Below are 19751 nucleotides of genomic sequence, written 5' to 3'. Positions count from 1 at the left end.
AGGCGGCATCTATCACTGAGGGCCTACACCACCCAGGACATGCTCTCTTCTCATTGTTACCATCGGGAAGGAGGTACAGAAGCCCAAAGGCACATATATACTTACTGTAATTTAACATTGCTATGACTATGTATTGTAGTGTACTGTTGCTGCAAAGACAACAAACTTCATGACATATACCGATGATTGAATTAAGTTGATTATTCATCACCATAAAATCCATGAAGTTTAAGACCCGCCACTCATGAACTTAATGAGAACACTGTACTTACAATCACTGAAAGAATCAGAGGCTCTACAGTACTGCTGGATCATCCTTTGAATTCACCTTTCAATTGGCCACTGTTTCACTCAAACACAAGTTTGTCCTTATAAGGCAGCACACTTTCCAAGGCCTGGCAGTGAGTTCCCACAATCTATTGTGCAAACATTTATTGTTAACTTTGTGAGACAATGAGTTGGAAGTGGGGGCAGGGCGGGGGAATATGTGATTCACAGCGGCATTTTGAACAGTGAACAGCCATTTCACACTGATAGCAGGATCTATCTGTTACAACCCTACCTTCCATCTTTTCAGATATTTCCTTACAAAGTATTTCTCTCAGTAATTGGTCTACTTGTACAGAACCGGCAAGAGTGAACGTACAGGCCTAACAACACTAAAAATGTAAAAGGATTTGACTTTGATCTCCTTTTGTGCATTTTTAAAATTCCAGACATAGTACAGCACACAGGGACAAACCCTTTGGCCCACAATTATCTGTGCTGGACATGATGCCAAATTAAACTAAATTTCCTCTGCCAGAACATGACACAAATCAAAACGACGGATGGCACAGCAGCATGGCAGTTATCGCAAATGCTTTACAGCGTTCACGATCACCAATCGAGGTTTGATTCCCACCACTGTTTGTATAGAGCTTGTAAGTTTGCTTCTATTTTGCGCACGTCTGCCCTCACTCTGTCCTCCTGCCACCCCACCAGGGATAGGGTTTCTCCTATCCTCAACTACCATCCCACCAGCCTCTGTGTCCAGCACATAATTCTCTGCCAATGGGATCCCACCAGCAAGCACATCTTTCCCTCACACCCCCACTTTCTGCTTTCCACAGGGATCGCTCCCTACACAACCCCCTTGTCCATTCGTCCCTCCCCACTGATCTCTCTCCTGCACTTATCCTTGCAAGTGGAACAAGTGTACACCTGCCCTATACCTCCTCCCCCAACATAGATTGGGAGACTGCTTCACCGAGCACCTATGCTCCATCCGCCAGAAAAAGTAGGATCTCCCAGTGGCCACCCATCTTAATTCCACTTCCCATTCCCATTCTGATCTATCAATCCACGGCCTCCTCTATTGTCGCGATAAGGCCACACTCAGGTTGGAGGAACAACAGCTTATATTCCATCTGGGTAGCCTTCAAACTGATGGCATGAACATCCATTTCTTGAAATGTCGGTAATAGCCCCCCCCCTTCACCATTCCACATCCCCTTTTCCCTCTCCTACCTCACCTCCTCGCTTGCCCATCGCCTCCCTCTGGAGTTCCTCCCCCCTTTTCTTTTTCTCAGGGCCTTCTGTCCTCTCCTATCAGATTCCCCCTCCTCTAGTCCTGTGTCTCCTTCACCAATCCACTTTCTAGCTCTTTACTTCATCCCTTCCCCTCCTGGTTTCACCTATCTCCTTGTGCTTCTCCCTCTCCTCCCCCAACCTTTTCCCTCCAGTCCTGAAGAAGGGTCTTGGCTTGAAACGTTGACTGTACACTCCAGCATTTTGTGCGTGTTGCTTGGATTTCCAGCTTCTGCAGATTTCCTCTTGTTTACGTTCTCCTCGTGCTCACAGAGAGCACCATGCGTGGCTGAGAAAGAGACTTCGTGAGAACAAAAGGTGCTAGCAGCAAGTGAGGTTGGACACTAGGATGGAGAGAAGCTGGCCCGTGAGACGAGAGAGCACGTTGCTCCGGAAGTTCAGCAATCACCGGATTCACCAAGAGGGGTTCTGGTGAGAGGCCGAGAGTTCCCGTCATGGGTAAGTGAAGTCCTCCCACACCTATGCAGGTTACCGGCAATCTGACCGATAATCAGAACTGCTTCAAACAGCGAACAGCTGCTAACAGAGCAGAAGGGACCAATGAAAAATCGAAAGCACCTGTTTTTCTGTATCTGAGTTGTTTGCCAAAGATTGGTGGGGGGGGGGTGGGTTTCGACAAATAAGCTTAAGCCACATCACCCAAAAAAATGGCCTAGCTGGAAGTTCGGTCAAGGTAGTGAACGGTCTCGTGAAGAAAGTGCGTGATGGACGAGCGGATTTCCACAGAAGTCTGATGATTTACAGAAGTGTGCCATAGCTGTAACATGTCACCTGTCAGTACACCAGAGGGGCCAGCAGATGCCAAAAAAAATGAACATGTTGATCAAAGTTCTCAGAAAGACACAAATATTAGCATACCAAATGCAAGCAATACAACTCTGGAAAGAAATAGCAGGCCAAAAAAAGGATCATTAAACCAACCCAGAGACTGATTGTAGTTGCACATTATAATCGAAGTTGAAAGACTGAACAGCTGAAAATTCAAAAATAAAGAAAAGAGACTACCCATGGAAAGGGTTATTGTTCCTTGCAGATTTATGAGGATATAGTATTGTATTTCTTTTTCTTTCAAGGGGGAAGCTGTGTTATTATGTGTGCATAATAAAGAACTTCAGTTCCCAGTGGGCACCGCGAGATGGTTCACCCGGAATCGAAAGTGACGATGATGTGACCTGGTCATGCATGCACAGAGTAGAGCAGCAGTTCAGTCATAAAATGTTCTAACATAAACCGACACCAAGTTTGTTTTCATTAAGATCGCACACACATACACACACACGCACACACGCAGCCACATACATACACAGTTTCAGCTGTCACACCATGACTTAGCTGCCAATAAAGGGCAGAACAGAATTACACGGTACTTAAGGAGCATACGGCAGACACAATCACCCTCGACTTCTGACAGCTCTCCCACACCCAGCTGTTGCCTGCATCCTGCGAGGCCGCGCAGATGGTGAGCTCAAGGGGAGGGAGCCCCACGTGGTTGACCAGAGTGGTTCCTTTGTGCAAAAGTCCAGCGAACAGGGAGATAAATGAATCTGGGAACAATGCCATGGTGTGATGCCTGGAACTGAGGACTGTGTGTGTGTGTGTGTGTGTGTGTGTGTGTGTGTGTGTGTGTGTGTGTGTGTGTGTGCGCGCGCGTGTGTGTGTGTGTGTGCGTGTGTGTGTTTGTGTGTGTGTGTGTGTTTGTGTGTGTCTGTCTCTGTTGCTTTGTTTGTGTGTCTCCCTCCACCCCTCTCTCTTGCTTTGTCACTCCCTGTCTATATATGTGCCAACCTGCGTGCGCCTATCTGTATGTGTCTCCCTGCGCGTGTGTGTGTGTCTCTCTCTCTGTCTGGGTGTTGGCAAAGAACTGAGCAAGACACCCTGATGGTGCTTTCTTGCCGGAGCCCAAATCCCTTCTGAAGACAATAAGCTGGCCCTCTGCTCTGGGTCTGAATGGTTTTCTCACCAGCTGCCTCCGCACTCACAAACCCATCAATCCTGTCCTTTTGTTCCTCACTAGAGGAATCTCAAACTGCAGGATCCACGATCGGCCCAGCGGGACGGGTTTGCTCTTCCCGTCCCAATAGGTCCTGGATCGTGGCCCTGCACTTCAACGTGGCATGGGCGCCAACTGAGCTGAGTGCCACATACTGGACAGGCATTGCCTTTCCGCCGAGGTGACAATGTCCACTGCTTCGGGCAGGCAGGAACAATCCACATGAGGGATAGGCATCTCACTGGAGCTGAGTCAGACAGGTTGATCGCTGTGAGATCTTCCTACTGCAGAGGTGGCCTGGACTTCAACGCAGACCTGAGTGGGGATGAATTTGCCGTCTACAGAGGGGCTGTGGGTTGCCAAGTGTGAACGGGACACTGGGTGGACCTGTGCAGACGCACTCACTCACTGAATATGCGAGGCTGGCTGGTAGTCGCTCTTCCCGCGGCTGCTCACTCCCCGGTCACTGTATTTGTTTGTTTAGAGACAGTAACAGGCCCTTCTGGCCAAACAAACCAGCACAGCCAATTAACCTACTAACCAGTACATCTTTAGAATGTGGGAGGAAACCAGAGCACTTGGAGGAAACCCAAGTGGTCGTGGGGAGAACGTACAAATCCCTTTCAGGCAGCGACGGGAATTGAACCAGGTAAAGTGTTGTGCTAACCACTACTCTACTGTGCCACCCCACACTGTGACTATCTCACACACATTTTCCACCTTATCATCTACCCCCGTGCACTTTCTCGGTAGCTTTTACACTTTATTCTGCTTTCCATTACTGATTAAGCTCGTACTACCTCAATTGATCTGTGTGAAAAGTATGCAAGACGTACGGGGCACCGCAGTGGTACAGCAGTTAGCGTGACGCTATTACAGCTTGAGACATTCCGGAGTTCCCAGCTCAATTCCGGCGTCCTCTGTGTGCGGTCTCCATGGGAATGTATGGCTTTCTCCCGGGTGCTCCAGTTTCCTCCCAAAGTCCAAAGACGTAGCGGGTGGGTTTACTGATCATTGTAAATTATCCCGAGATTAGGCTAGGGTTAATCACGGTTGTGGTCTTGCTGGGAAATACAGCTGAAAGCATTGGAAAGGCCTACTCTGCACTCTATCAATAGATAAGAAAGACAAGATTTTCACTCTATCTCAGTACATGTGACAATAATAAACCAATTCCAATTTTAATTCCAAATCCATTTCTGGGTTACATTTTGTTCTCAGGAACAGCAGCGTGGGGTTATTTTGTTAAACTCAGGGTTAGAACCGGATTTACTCCTGAAACCAGCTGTGATGTGACAGCAGTGCAGTGCAAGACATAAAAGTTACTACAACTAACAAAAAATAAGCAGCACAAAAGACACATGGTGAGGTGGTGTTCATGGGCCGATGGATCATTCGGAAATCTGATGGCTGAGGGGAAAAAGCAGTCTCTAGTGAGGGCTGTAAGGCTCCTCTACCTCCCCGCTGATGGTAGCAATAAGAAAAGGGCAAGGGGTCCTTAATTATGGAAGGCATCCTCAATGGTTGTGCCCGTGACAGATCTGGCTAAGTCTACAGCTCTCTGCAGCCTCAAACGATCCTTTGCATTGAAACACAATACCAGACAGCGATACAACCAGTTAGAATATTCTCCACCGAACACTGTAGGAATTTGCAAGAGTCCTGGCGACATACCGAATGCCCTCAAACCCTCACCGAAGTTCATCAGCTGGCGTGCATTTCTCAAGATTGTAATCTATGCGCCCTCGAGCCTGGTGGCATGTGCTTTGAGGTTTCCGGGAGGGGGCAGAGGAGAGAATGTCCGGGGTGCGTGGGCTACAGGGACTGTTTTGGTGGGTGTACCCAATGACATTTGTGCTGGAGAACTGAAAGGTCAAATTCACCCATTACAGAACACAAATCAATCACATTATCAGCTTGCACTTGGTGAGAGGAGAAAGGTCAATAACTGGTTTTAATGATCGGCCTTTCAGGTCTGAAAGCCAATTCTATGTTGAGGCAATTGTGCAGTATGTCACAACTGTCTGTGTGAATCTTTCCAAAACTTCCTTGCTCAGCTCACAGGGACATTGGCCACTTTATCCTGAAGCTACTTTCTTTCTTAGAAGGGCAATGAGGTTCAGCTCGTCATCGAACACGCAAACAACTTCCAACTGATCCGCTATTGAATGTATTGTGATCAGTTGTGCCATGGTCTCATATACCAATTCAAGTATGAGCAATAGTACCTCCAGATTGCACTGCCTCAAGAAGGCAATATCTGTCATCACAGATCCCCGCCATCCGGGCCATGCCACCTTCTTACAGCTCCCATCAGGCAGGGGCCACAGAAACCTGAAGTCCCACACCAGGTTCAAGAACAGCTTCAACCGTTCGGTTCTTGAACTTACCTACACAGCCGAGTCACTACCTCATTACAGCAACACTCTGACCACTTTGCATTAAAATGGACTTCCATTGTTCTAATTGTTTTCTTGTAAGATGTTGCATAATTTATGTTTAGAACATAAATAAAATAGAGTCTTTGACCCAAAACCTAATTTTTAACCTATTCCAAGATCAATTTAACTCTTTCTTCCCACAGTGCCCTCCATCTCCTTTCATCTGTGTGTCTAAGAATCGCATACATGTCTCAACAAGAGGTGTGGTATCTGCCTCTACCATCACCCCGGCAGGGCATTTACCACTCCCTGTGTAAAGAACCCACCTCTGACATCTCTCCTGTACTTTCCTCCACTTACATTAAAATTACGTCCTCCATAAACGCCATTCCTGCTTGGGTTCAAGTCTCTGGGTGCCCACTCAATCTATTCCTTTATAACGAGGAGGCCGTGGACTGAAGTATTGTACGGGAATGGGAAGCTGATTTGAAATGGATGGCCACTGGGAGATCCTTGCTGTTGTGATGGAGAGAGCGAAGGTGCTCAATGAAGCAATGCCCCCAATCTACATCCGGTTTCACCAAGGTAGAGAAGGCCACGCCAGGAGCGCCAGATAGGGCCGGCGTCACCGATGCCAGTGTCACCTCACCTGAAGCACTGCATAGGGCTGTGAATGGAGGTGAGGGAGGAGGTGTGGGACAGATGGGGCGCTTGTCACACTTGCAGGGATCCAGGTCTGCCCCAAATTTTTATACTTAATTTTCTTTGTAATGTGAGATGGCACCGAAGCGTGGCAACTCATTGCAAACTACTCACTGCAGATCGGCTCATATTCTCTTCTTTAATATACACAGCGGCCACTTTACTATCTGTCTCCTGGACCTAATAAAGTGACCACTGAGTGTTTGTGGTCTTCTGCTGCTGTAGCCCATCCACTTCCATGTTCGATGTGCTGTGCGTTCAGAGATGCTCTTCTGCACACCACTGTTGTAACACATGGTTATTTAAGTTACTACCGCCTTCCTGTCAGCTTGAACCAGTCTGGCCATTCTCCTCTGACCTCTCTCATTAACAAGGCATTTTCACCCACAGAACTGCTGCTCACTGGATGTTTTTGTTTCTTTCTCTATAAAGTTTACATCTTCTTTTGTTTTATTTGGGTTCTATTGGGTTTCTTTGTTTTGTAGTTGCCTGTAAGAAGATGAATCTCAAGGGTGTATAAAGTGTACATACTTTGAAAATAAATGTACTTTGAACTTTGAACAAGGCGTTTCCACCCACAGAACTGCCAGTCACCGTATGTGTTTTTGTTTTTCACACCGTTCTCTGTAAACTCTAGAGACTATTGTGTGTGAAAATCCCAGGAGATCAGCAGTTTCTGAGATACTCAAACCACCCCATCTGGCACCAGCGATCATTCCAAGGTCAAAGTCACTTAGATCACAATTCTTCCTCGTTCTGAAGTTTGGGCTGAACAACAATTGAACCTCTTGACCATGTCTGCATGCTTTTATGCATTGAGTTGCTACCTCGTGATTGGCTGATCAGATATTTGCATTAATGAGCAGGTGTACAGTTGTACTTTAAATAAAGTGGCCACTGACTATATAGTCTAAGTGAGTGTCATTGCTGTTACCAAGGAGAAGGTGCTTGGGTAGATGAAAAGTCTGAAGGTAGATAAGTCACCTGGACCAGATGGACTGCACCCAGGATTTAGAAGGAGATAGCTGAAGAGATTGTGGAGGCATTAGTAATGATTTTTCAAGAATCAATAGGTTCTGGATTGTTCCGGAGGCCTGGAAAATTGCAAATGTCACTTCACTCTTTAAGAATGGAGGAAGGCAGAAGAAAGGCACTTATAAGCCAGTTGGTCTGACCTCAGTGGTTGGGAAGATGTCGGAGTCTATTATTAAGGATGAGGATTTAGAATACTTGGGAGGCATATGATGAAATAGGCCAAAGTCAGCATGGTTTTCTAAAGGGGAAATCTTGCTTGAAGTATCTGTTGGATTTATTAAGGATGAAAAGAGAGTCAGTGGATGTTGTTCATTCGGATTTTCAGAAGGTCTTTGACAAGGTGCTGCACATGAGGCTGCTTAACAAGATAAAAACCCATGGTATTACAGGAAAGGTACTGGCATGGACAAAGGATTAGCTGACTGGTAAGAGGCAAAGAATCAGATAAAGGGGACCTTTTCTGGTTGGCTGCCGGTGATTAGTGGTGTGCCACTGGGGTTGGTATTGGGACCGATTCTTTTCACATTATATGTCAATAATTTGGATAAAGGAATTGATGGCTTTGTGGCCAAGTTTGCTGAAGATAGGTGGAGGGTTAGGTATTGTGGAAGAAGCAAGATGTCTGCAGAAGGGGAATAGGAAAAGAAGTGGAAGATGGAATATAGTATCAGGAAGCGTATGGTCATGCACTTTGGTAGCAGGAATAAAGGCGTAGACTATTTTCTAAACTGGAAGAAAATTCAAAAATCAGAGGTGCAAAGGGACATGAGAGTCTTTGTGCAGGAAATCCTAAAGGTTAACATGCAGGTTGAATCGATGGTAAGGAAGGCACTCATTTCAAAAAGACTAGACTACGAAAGCAAGGACGTAATGCTGAGGCTATACAAGGCATTGTCAGACAGCACTTGGAGTATTGTGAGCAGTTTTAGACCCCTTATCAAAGAAAAGTTGTCCAATCACAGACAAGAGAAAATCTGCAGATGCTGGAAATCCGAGCAACACACACAAAACGCTGGAGGAACTCGGCAGGCCAGGCAGCATCTACGGAAAGGAGTGAACAGTCACCATTTCCAGCTGCGAGCCTTGATGAAGGCAACTCATTCCACATTCTTGCCATCCTCTGAGTGAAGAAATTCCCTCTCAGGTTCCCCCTAAGTATTTCCCCTTTCACCCTAAACCTATAACCTCTAGTTATAGTCTCACCCAACCTCAGTGGAAAAAGCCTGCTGGCATTTACCCTGTCTATACCCCCACCCCAATAATTTTGTATACTCTATCAAATCTCCCCTCATTCTCCTGCAGTCTCGAGAATAAAGTCTGAAGCTATTCAACCTTTCTCTATAACCCAGGTCCTGAAGTCTTGGCAACATCCTTGAAAATTTTCTCTGTACTCTTTCAATCTCAATGATATCTTTATAATAACAATAAACCCATTCCCAGTAAAAGCAACATCAATACCAAACTGCTCAGCCTGGTTGATTGTTCCTAAGCCCCCTGGAAACCCTCTCTGCCACCCTGGTAACAGTACTGCCATACTAACAGCGGAAGTGTCACAGTCAAAGTTCAAAGAAAATTTATTAGCAAAGTACATATATGTCACCATACACTACCCTGAGATTCATTTTCGTGTGGGTATTTAATGGAAAATAAAGAGGTACAATAGAATTAATGAACAACTATGCACAGTTTCCCACTGAGGCTGGGTGGGACCACAACCACAGGTCATGGGTTAAGGATGAAAGGTGAAAAGTTTAAGGCAAATGTTAGGGGAAACTTCTTCACTCATAGGGTTGTGAGAGTGTGGAATGAGCTGCCAGCACAAGAGGTGCATACATGCTTGATTTCAATGTTGAAGAGAAGTTTGGATAGGTACACGGATGGCAGGGCTATGGAGGGCTCTGGTCTCGGTGCAGGTCGATGGGAGTGGGCAGTTGAAATGATTCGGCACAGATTAGATGGGCCAAAGAGCCGGCTCCTGTGCTGTACTCTATAACTCCAAACAAAGACTGACAGACAAGTAATGTGCAAAAGAGGACAAATCATGCAAGCAATCACTTTAAAAAGGAAATAAATTATACAGAGAACATGAGTTATAGAGTTATTGAAAGTGAGTCTATAGGTTGTGGAATCAGTTCAGTGTTGGGGTGAGTGGTTATCCACACTGGTTCAGGAGCCCGATGGTTGTAACAGTTCCCTCAGTGTTCATCGAAGGGGCTGATATAACTCGCTCTCCAACTGTTCCGGGGTAGAGTTACACGCACCATTTTAGCTTCAGTAACATCAGCCTCCAGGCAATTGTCATTTCCAAACCCATTTCCACTCTGAACTCTCCCAGCTGAAGGTCTGAGCTCCATAGGGAATCGACTGTTTGACAGACACACGCAGTCACATTGTGCTCTTTATAGCTTCACTGGGCAACAGTCCGGTTGTAGGATTCACCAATGAGGTGATCACATTACAGTATGTTCTCCGTGCAGGGACAAGCCATTCAGATCAACTTATCTGTGATAGTGTTCATATTTCACACAAGCCTAAAACCTACTACACTGCCAAACCCCTGCAGAACCAAAATCCGGTTTATTATCACCGACGTTTGCTGTGTAATGTGTTGTTTTGTGGCAGTAGTACACTGCAAGACATAAACGTTCTTCTAAGTTACAATATTAAATATAAAATTTCATGACATATGTCAGTGATAATAAAGCTGGTTCTGAAAACAGCAGAGCAAAATAATGAGGTGATGTTCATGGACCATTCAGGAATCTGATGGCGAAGGGAAAGAAGCTGTGGCTAAAAATGTTGAGTGTGTGTCTTCAGGCTCCTAAATCTCCTCCTTGATGGTAGCAATGAGAGGAGGTCATGTTAATGATGGCTGCTGCCTTTCTGAGGCACCGCCTTTTGAAGATGTCCTCGATGGTGGGGAGGCGACTGCCCATGACAACTGGTTTTACAACCCTCTGCAGCTTTTACCGATCCTCTGCGCTGGAACCTTCACACCAAATGGTGAAGCAACCAGTTCGAAAGCTCCCCACCGTACAGCTATAGGAATTTGCCAGAGCACCCTCTCCCTGATGTACCTAACCATCTCATGCACAGAGGAATCTCTGTCACTAATCTGACCAACTTCCTGTAACTCAATGCGTCCCTCTGAGAAACAAAGTAATTCCTAGATATTGGGTATCTTAAATTTATTTTCCTTCATTCTGGATTTCCTACACATAGAAATTCCTTTTCCACGTCTAACTTTGGAATTGGAATTGGTTTATTATTGTCACTTGTACTAAGGTACAGTAAAATCTCTGGCTTGGCATCCATCCAGACAGATCGACCCACATATAGACACAGCACTGTACAAAAGTCTCAGGCACATATAATATAGCAAGGGGGCCTACGACTTTTGCACAGTAACGCAATAATATTATGTATTGCACCGTACTGTTGCGCAACATGTCAGTGATGATAAAGCTGATCCTGAAATGGGTCTCTATCCAGGAAACACCAGAGAGACATTTCGTACTGAGCAATAAACCAACTGTTTGGAATCAAGTCACCTTACCTGGTGTCTCAGGGCACCCGCCCCAGCATTCCTTCCCTGCCACCTGTCCCACACTCCCCAGCAACACTCCACCCTCACCATTCCCAACATCCTTTACTCCCGCCAGATTTACAAACTTGCTCTCCTTTTCACGCAGGCTGACAAATACAGGAGTGTGCAAAAGTCTTAGGCACCCTAGCTCTATATATATATGTGTGTGTGTGTGTGTGTGTGTGTGTGTGTGTGTGTGTGTGTGTCTAAGACTTTTGCACAGTGCTGTACATTGAGATAGTGAAAAAAAGGACAGAATAAAGTGTTCCAGTTACAACAAGTGGGTGATGCAGGTCAGCAAATAAAATGCAGGTGCCATGGTGAGGTAGGCTGACAGATTAGGTGTTCTTTGTTTAGCATAGCAGAGGCCCATTCCAGAGCCTGATAACAGTGGCATTGAGTCTTGTGATTTTACCTCCTGGCCTTTGGTACTTTCTGCCCAATGGGAAGAGAATGACTAAGGCTCTTTGATTACGTTGGCTGCTTAGCAGGTCAGGCAGCGTCAATGGAGAAGACTAAATGGTCCATGTTGCAGGACTTCATCAGGACTAGAAAGGAATGGGGCAGAAGCCAGAATAAGAAGGTGGGGAGTGGGGGATGGAGTCAAGGTGGCAGGTGATAGGTGAGAGGTGAGCGTGAGTGTGTGAGTGAGTGTAAGTGTGTATGAAATAAGAAGCTGGGAGGTGATTGGTGGAAGAGGTAAAGAGGGGAGAGTGGGAGGGGTAGGACAGGGGAATGAAGTGATTGGTGGACTGAAGAGAGATGAAAGGCGATGGGCAGGTGGTTCAAGGGAGGGGAGAGGAGCTGGGAGACAGTGGCAGGTCCCAGGATAAAGAGGAAAAATGAGTGAGGATGTTAGAGTGAGGTCAGAGGGAGGAGTTAAGTGAAGGTTGGAGGGAGATAAGCAGGAACTCCAAGGGCTTCCTTGTGGGATCACACTCTGCACAGGTTGGTGCCATTTCCCGCTAGTTCAAGGTCAAAGTTCATATTACCATATTTTACCTTGAAATTCATTTTCCTGCAGGTATTTATAGAAAAAAATTTAAAAATGAGATGAAGAAGAATTTCTTCAGCCAGGGAGTGGTGAATCTGTGCAATTCTTTGCCACAGACAGCTGTGGAGGCCAAGTCTTCATGTATTTTTAAGACAGAGGTTGACGGATTCTGGATTAGTCAGGGTATGAAGGGATACAGGGAGAAGGCAGGAGACTGGGGCTGAGAGAAAAATTGGATCAGCTATAATGAAATGATGGAGTAGACTCGATAGGCCAAATGGCCTAATTCTGCTCCTATATCTTATGGTCTTATGGAATCTATGACAAACTATACATAGACAGACTAAGTGTATAAATAAAAATACTGAGAACATGAATTGTAGAGTCCTTGAAAGTGAGTCTGTAGGTTGCAGAATCAGTTCAGAGTTGAGGGGAGTGAAGTTATCCACACTGGTTTGGAGCCTGCTGTCCCTGAATCAGGTGCTGCGGTACCTGGGACTCCTGTACCTTCTGCCCGATGTTTTTCTGGAACAAATGGGAGGGGTAAGAGAGGAAGGGGGTACATCAGCTCACCTCGCAGCAGTGTTTTCAGGTTAACCTTGGCTTGCCGATGCAGGTCTTCCACGCAGGACGATCGGGTCGACGGTAGGAACACATTCTCCTGCTGGTGAAGTGACACCTTGTAGTGGACTGTCCAGCGACTCTCTTCATCCAGGTTCGAGACAGCTGCAATCAAGAAGGAGATGGTCACCTCATCTGACTCTCTGACACGTATTAACTTTCCAATCGGTCCCACTCAGCTCTGACCCACCATTTCCCCTCCGTGGTCCCCAGTAACGGGTTACCAGCCCACTGCCCTGATCACGACCATCGCCCTGCCAAACTCTGTGGTCACAGGTCACATGTACCAGGATACCGGGAGAAGCTTCTGTTTGTGTGAAATCCGGACAAATCATTCTATACATATGTACGTCAAGAACTACCGGTTCAATTCCTGCCTCTGCCTGTAAGTAGTTTATATGTTCTCCCTGTGACTGTGTGGGTTTCCTCCAGATGCTCTGGTTTCCTCCCACATTGCAAAGACGTATGGGTTAGTAAGTTATTTGAGTTACTGTCACCTTCCTGTCAGCTTGAACCAGTCTGGCCATTCTCCTCCGATCCTGCTCATTAACAAGGCATTTCACCCATAGAACCACTGTTCATTGGATGTTTCTTTGCTTTTCTCACCATTCTCTGTAAACTCTAGAGACTATTATGCATGAAAATCCCAGGAGATCCACAGTTCCTGAGATACTCAAACTATAATGTCTGGCACCAACAATCATTCCACGGTCAAAGTCACTCAGATCACTTTCGTTCCCCTTTCTGATGTTTGGTCTGAACAACAACTGAACTTCTTGACCATGTCTGCATGCTGTTATGCATTGGGTTGCTGCTGCACGATTGGCTAATGAGTTATTTACATTAATGAGCAGGTATACAAGTGTACCTACTAATCTGGCTGGCCACTGGCTGTGTATTTTGCAATCCGTGTCCCTTTTCACTACCTCAGTAAACTTTTGTCTGGCAATGATCAGTGTGGATGGCAGGCAGAACAAAAGCTTGCCTCACTGCGTTGGGGGTCACATGACAAAAATAAAGCAATAAATTAATAATAACCATTTTCCTCCCACGGGAGGTTTATAACACTCCCGGATGTGCCTCCATGAAAAACACCAACTGAGTGTTTACTCAGCAGATCCCCCAAACCTCAAATTTCAGAGTGAATTCACTTACAAAGTACATACACAGCACAGTCTGTTGTCCACTGATCCTGTTTATGGTTACTGTTCTATAGGTTTGCCAAGTTTGCCCACAGAAATGGGATCTCAGGGTTGTATTGTGTACTCTGATATAAATTTTACTTTGAACTTTGTTGCGTCACCAAATACAACCCTGAGATTCATTTTCTTCTGGGCATTCACAGAAGGACAAAGAAACACAATAGAATCGGTGAAAAACTACAAGCAAATAAGCAAGTTGCGAAAGAAGACAAAATGTGCAAATACAAAAAAAACTTTTAAAAAATAATTTATTTTATTTATTTATAGGTACAGCGTGGCATAGGCCCACCAGCCCAAGCTGCCCAGCAACCGTATTTAACTCTATCCTAACTGCAGGACAGTTTACAATGACCAATTAACCTACTCACCCATACATCTTTAGAATCTGGGAGGAAACCAGAGCACCTGGAAGAAATTCACTCAGTCACTGAGAAATCGTACAAACTCCTACAGATGGGACCAGAGTTAAACTCTGAACTCTGACACCCAGCTGTAGTAGCATCACACTAACTGCCACGCTACTGTTGGTGCCCCAGTAAATAAATAGTGCCAAGAACATGAGTCGTAAAGCGGGTCCATAGGTTGTGGAATCAGTTGATGCGATTGACGTTATCCATGCTGATTCAGGAGCCTGACGGTTGAGGGGTAATAACTGTTCCTGAACATGGTGGTGCGGGTCCTGAGGTTCCTGTACCTGCTTCCTGATGGCAGCGAGAGAAGGGAGCATGGCCTGGACTGTGGGAGTCTGGCATGGACCAGTATTATATGAAGGCATATGGTGTGTCAATGACTCTGTCTCTCCCCTCAGGCAGACAGAGAAGAACCCAAAGCACCACTCTGAAGAATAAGGGAATTCCCAGCAGTGTCTCGAACACGATTACTTCCTTATCCCTCAGAGTCTCTGACTGCTGTCACACTGCCTTCTGCAGAGGCCTGTATTCTGAAAACGGCCGCTGAGTTCTCCACACTACTGCAGTGAATACCCTCCACTGACAGTACTCCAATAATACTTAAAGACTACTGAGAACATTTACAAGGATATTGCTAGGACTTGAGGTATTGGGAATGGTTGAATAGGGTAGGATTTTATTCCTGGGGTGTAGGAGAATAAGGGGAGATATGATAGAGGTATACAAAATTATTGGGGAGGGGGGTAGTATAGATAGGATAAATGCAAACAGGCTTTTTCCAATGAGGTTGGGTGAGACTAGAACAAGAAGTCGAGGGTTAAGGGTGAAAGTTGAATGTTAAAAGGGAACATGAGGAAGATCCTCTTCACTCAGAGGGTGGTGAGTGTGTGGAATGAGCTGCCTGCACAAGTGGTGGATGTGGGTTTGAATTCAACGTTTAAGAGACGTTTGGATGGCAAGGGGACGGAGGACTATGGTCCAAGTACAGGTCAATGGGACTAAGCAGAATAACAGTACGGCACAGTCTAGATGGGCTGAAGGCCCCGTTTCTGTGTTGTAGTGCTGCATGACGCCATGACTGGACGGAGCTATCCAAGGCCAGAGTGTGCAATACAAGTGAAAGTACTCCTAAACCATCTGCCATGGGTTCACCTGATGTGAATCTCCATCAAAGGTCAGTACAGGAGAGGTGGGTGAGGTGGGTACCATTACAAGGTTCAAAATACATTTATTAACAAAGTACGTATATGTCACCGTATACCACCTTGTGACTGATTTACTTGATGTATTCAAGGTAGAGCAGAGAAATAACATCAGAATCAATGAAAAACTACTCACAAAGACTGACAATCAATGAGACTGAGAACATGAGATGTAATACAGAAAAGGTGAGTTGTATGCCATTTGATGTTGGCAAGACATTTGTTTGGTCAGGCTACTGGACAGGAAAAGTTTAAGGAGTTATGGTCCACACACAGGCAAAGGGGACTGACTCAGGTGCCCTTTGAACCACGTCACCCAGCAACCGTCTGATTTAACCCTAGCCTAATCCTGGGACAGTTTACAATGACCAACTTACCTACCAACCAGTACATCTTTGGACTGTGGAACGACACCGGAGAACCCAGAGGAAACCCACACGGTCACAGGGAGAACGTACAAACTCCCTACAGGCAGAATTGAACCCGGGTTGCAAAGCGTTGCGCTAACCACTACACTGCCGTGCCTCCCCAAGTGCGCCAAAAAGTCTGTTTCGAAACTGTGTGACTCTATAATCATATTATTTCTCTTGTCAGGTTACTGACCATTTCAGTAACCGTCCTTGCTGCTTTAACTATTTTAGTAAAGGTTCAGCTTTCTGCCTGGTACATATCACACTGGCTTTAGCCAACAACAACACTTCCCCAGAAGTGCTTTGGAGCAGTTTGCAGGAGCAACTTACGTTCACAAAGACCTCTGTTTCTTTAGAGCTCTTTCAGAACGCCCAGTTTACAGACAACACATTGTTACCGCTGTAATGCAGTTTCTCATTTGCGGGCAGCAACACCCCACAGTGTTTCATCACATTGAGTCTGTCTGCTTTTGTGTTTTGACCGGGCAAGAAGTAAAGGGCCAGGAATTCGGAAAATCTTGGAAGAATGGCTAAAGAAATTCCTCCTCATTTCTGTTCTAAATCGTGATGAAGTATCCAGAACATTTTCAAGGAGCAATGCCTCAAAAAGTTGCCATCCATCAATAAAGACACCCATCACCCAGGTCATGCCTTGATCTCACTGCTGCCACCAAGGAGGAGGTACAGAGGCCTGAAGGCACACACTCAGTAATTCAGAAATAGCTTCTTCTCCTCTGCTATCCATTTCTTAAATGGACATTGAACCCATGAACACTACCTACTTTTTTTATTTCTATTTTTGCACTATTTATTTATTTATTTATTTATTTATTTGACTATTATATAAATAACATATATTTAATATATATCATATAATATATTTAATCTATATCTATCCACTGTAATCCATGTTGTTTTCTATTATTACATACTGCATTGTACTGCTGCTGCAAAGACAGCAAATTTCACGCCATATGCCGGTGATATTAAACATGGCTCTGATTCTATGGACGCCCCTCTATTATGAGACTGTGCCCCCTGGTCCTACACTCACCCACTATAGGAATTAACCTCTCCACATCCACTCAATCTAGGCTTTTCAATTGGTCTAGACAGGGATATGGGCCAAACATGGACAAATGAAACTACCTTATTTGGAGATCTTAGTCAGCGTGGTCCAGATGGGCTTAAGGCCCTGTTTTACTCTAAAAGCACAGCAGGCATGGGTGTTCAGTAGATTGTGATTAAGACTTTTAACAGAGCAAGGTGTCAGTGCATTTGAATTTGAGGAGTAGGAGAATGTGTTGTGAAAAGATAAAAAAACCAGCAGATCAAATGAGTGGGATGACTCGCATAGCTACAATACCCTTCAGGGCCTTCTTGACCCTTAGTTACAGGAGACTCCAATTCAGAGCTCCCCCAGAATGTATTACAACAGCTGGGCTTGCTAAACATTTGAGAGTGGAAACATTTTTGGGAATGCAGGAAAATAATTCCTGCGGTGAAGAGTCAATTGCATCTGATTTACACCGCCAATCAGTCCATTCCAGAAAGCCACATCAATCCATCCAGCATATGTTTGTGTTTGAGATGCATTCCTTGCAGTATGCACGGCCCTGTGTCAACCTGGGGGTGAGATGCAGCCCCCACAGAGCAAACCGCCCTGTATAAACTATACTGCAGAAACTATGTACAGGTCACTCCTGAGTTATGACAGGGCTCCGACCCTGTGAACTGTTTCTAACCCGAAGAGTCTGCCACGTCAAAAATAAAGCGGAAGACGCCTCCAACCCTGCAAGTGTTCATAATCTCTCTCTCTCTCTCTCTTTATTCTTTCCTTCTCTGTCACTTGCTCTCTCTGTCTCTCTCCCTCTCTCATTGTCTTCCTCCCTCTCTTCCTCGCTCTCTGTCTGTCTGTCAATCTCTCTGTCTCGGGCACTCTCTCCCCATCCCTCTCCCATCAGGCAGAAGATACAAAAGCCTGAAACCACATACCACCAGGCTCCTGGTCAGCTTCTACCTGCTCTTATCAGACTCTTGAATGGACTTCTTGTATGGCAAGATGGATTCTTCGTCTCACAATCTACCTTGCACTCGATCATTTCCCTGTGCTGCACTCTTTCGGTAGCTTTTACACTTCATTCTGCATTCTGTCACTGATTTCCCTTGCTCTAACTCAATGCACTGAGTAATGATCCGATCAGTATGAACAGCATCTCGGTACATGTGACAATTATAAACCAATTCCAGTATCAATACGAATCCAGGAGGGCCAATATATGCACACTGCTATACAGAGATGCAATTTGTGCTGCACTTAATGCACTGACTTCTGGCATGATGCAATGTACTACAACACTAACTTTCTTACCCACTCCCCAGAAAATGCTTCATTCATAATGCACAGGTCCTCCCCAGCTTAGACCACACAACTTAGGCACAGCCTGGAGATACGAATGAGTGCTTGGGAAACAGGCGGGACGGGTTTCCTGGCTGCCAGATGGAATTCCATTCACAGCCGCATTTCCAACTGGCGAGCAAAGTTCAAAGTTCACAGTAAATTTATTATCCAAGTACACACTTGACTCCGCATACTACTCTGAGATTCTTTTTCTTGCAGGCATTCACAGGAACAGAGAAATAAAATCATTTCTTAGGGACAGAGCCCTGCTGTAAGCTGGAACATGACATTATCTACATCCACTGTGCCTGCAATGCCAATACCCTCCTTTACAATGAGGCAACATGACTAACATTCTTTAACCCTCCTTTAGGGTTTATTACATAGGATCCTGTCACTCAATGCCAAAACTAAAGACACTGCAAAAAACAGGCAAATGAACGGCTCCAGTTATATATAGTTTCAGAGATACAGCACTGGAGCAGGCTTTCTGGCCCAATGAGAATCACACCCACGTGGCCAATCAACCTACTAACCCGTACACAGCTGGAGGACATAAAATCACTAAAAAATTACAAAATAGATGAAGAGCGCAGAACAGAATCCATAAAAGCCATGTGACACAGGAGTTGAATTAGCCCATCCACCCTGCTCCACCATTCCACCACAGCTGATTTATTATCCCTCTCACCCCATTCTCTGGCCTTCTCCCCATCACCTATAATACCCGGACTGAACAAGAACCCTGTCAACCAACACACATCAAAGTTGCTGGTGAACGCAGCAGGCCAGGCAGCATCTCTAGGAAGAGGTACAGTCGACGTTTCGGGCCGAGACCCTTCGTCAGGACTAACTGAAGGAAGAGTTAGTAAGAGATTTGAAAGTGGGAGGGGGAGGGGGAGATCCAAAATGATAGGAGAAGACAGGAGGGGGAGGGATAGAGCCAAGAGCTCCTCTTTAAATATACCCAATGACTTGGCCTCCACAGTCGTCTGTGACAATGAATTCCACAGATCCATTGCTCTCCGCATAAAGAAATTCCTCCTCATCTCTGTTCTAAAGGGATGTCACAATCCAAAAATGTGATGAAGGAGGGGATGAAGCTGTTTCTGAATGGGGGATAATCATTCTGGGTTGGTGCTTGGAATGAGCTGCCAAAGGAGAAGATGGAGGCAGGAACAAAACAACACTTAACAGGTATATGGACAGGTACTTGAATCAGTAGGG

The 19751-nt window shown here is 45.5% G+C and overlaps 1 protein-coding gene and 1 long non-coding RNA gene across 6 annotated transcripts in view; one reads left to right on the top strand and one right to left on the bottom strand.

Annotated features, from left to right (window-relative positions):
* Window positions 1–19751, bottom strand: part of LOC134350780 (NHS-like protein 1) — a 308666-nt gene that overhangs the window by 43074 nt on the left and 245841 nt on the right. For 4 of the 5 annotated variants that reach the window (XM_063056461.1, XM_063056465.1, XM_063056462.1 and 1 more), the window contains exon 2: window positions 12852–13004. In XM_063056461.1, coding sequence (XP_062912531.1) covers window positions 12852–13004 — 153 coding nt within the window. Of the gene's footprint in view, window positions 1–272; window positions 504–12851; window positions 13005–19751 lie in introns of those variants that run through there. The other variant, XM_063056466.1, reaches the window with a different exon arrangement.
* Window positions 730–2804, top strand: LOC134350781 (uncharacterized). The gene is made up of 3 exons (XR_010018985.1): window positions 730–923; window positions 1843–2028; window positions 2664–2804. It is a non-coding gene; the product is annotated as an uncharacterized LOC134350781 (long non-coding RNA).

The sequence above is a fragment of the Mobula hypostoma genome, chromosome 8 (genome assembly GCF_963921235.1).
Source record: "Mobula hypostoma chromosome 8, sMobHyp1.1, whole genome shotgun sequence".
Taxonomy (NCBI): Eukaryota; Metazoa; Chordata; class Chondrichthyes; order Myliobatiformes; family Myliobatidae; genus Mobula; species Mobula hypostoma.
Note: the sequence above shows the minus strand (reverse complement) of the source record. Positions and strands in the feature narration are given on the sequence as shown.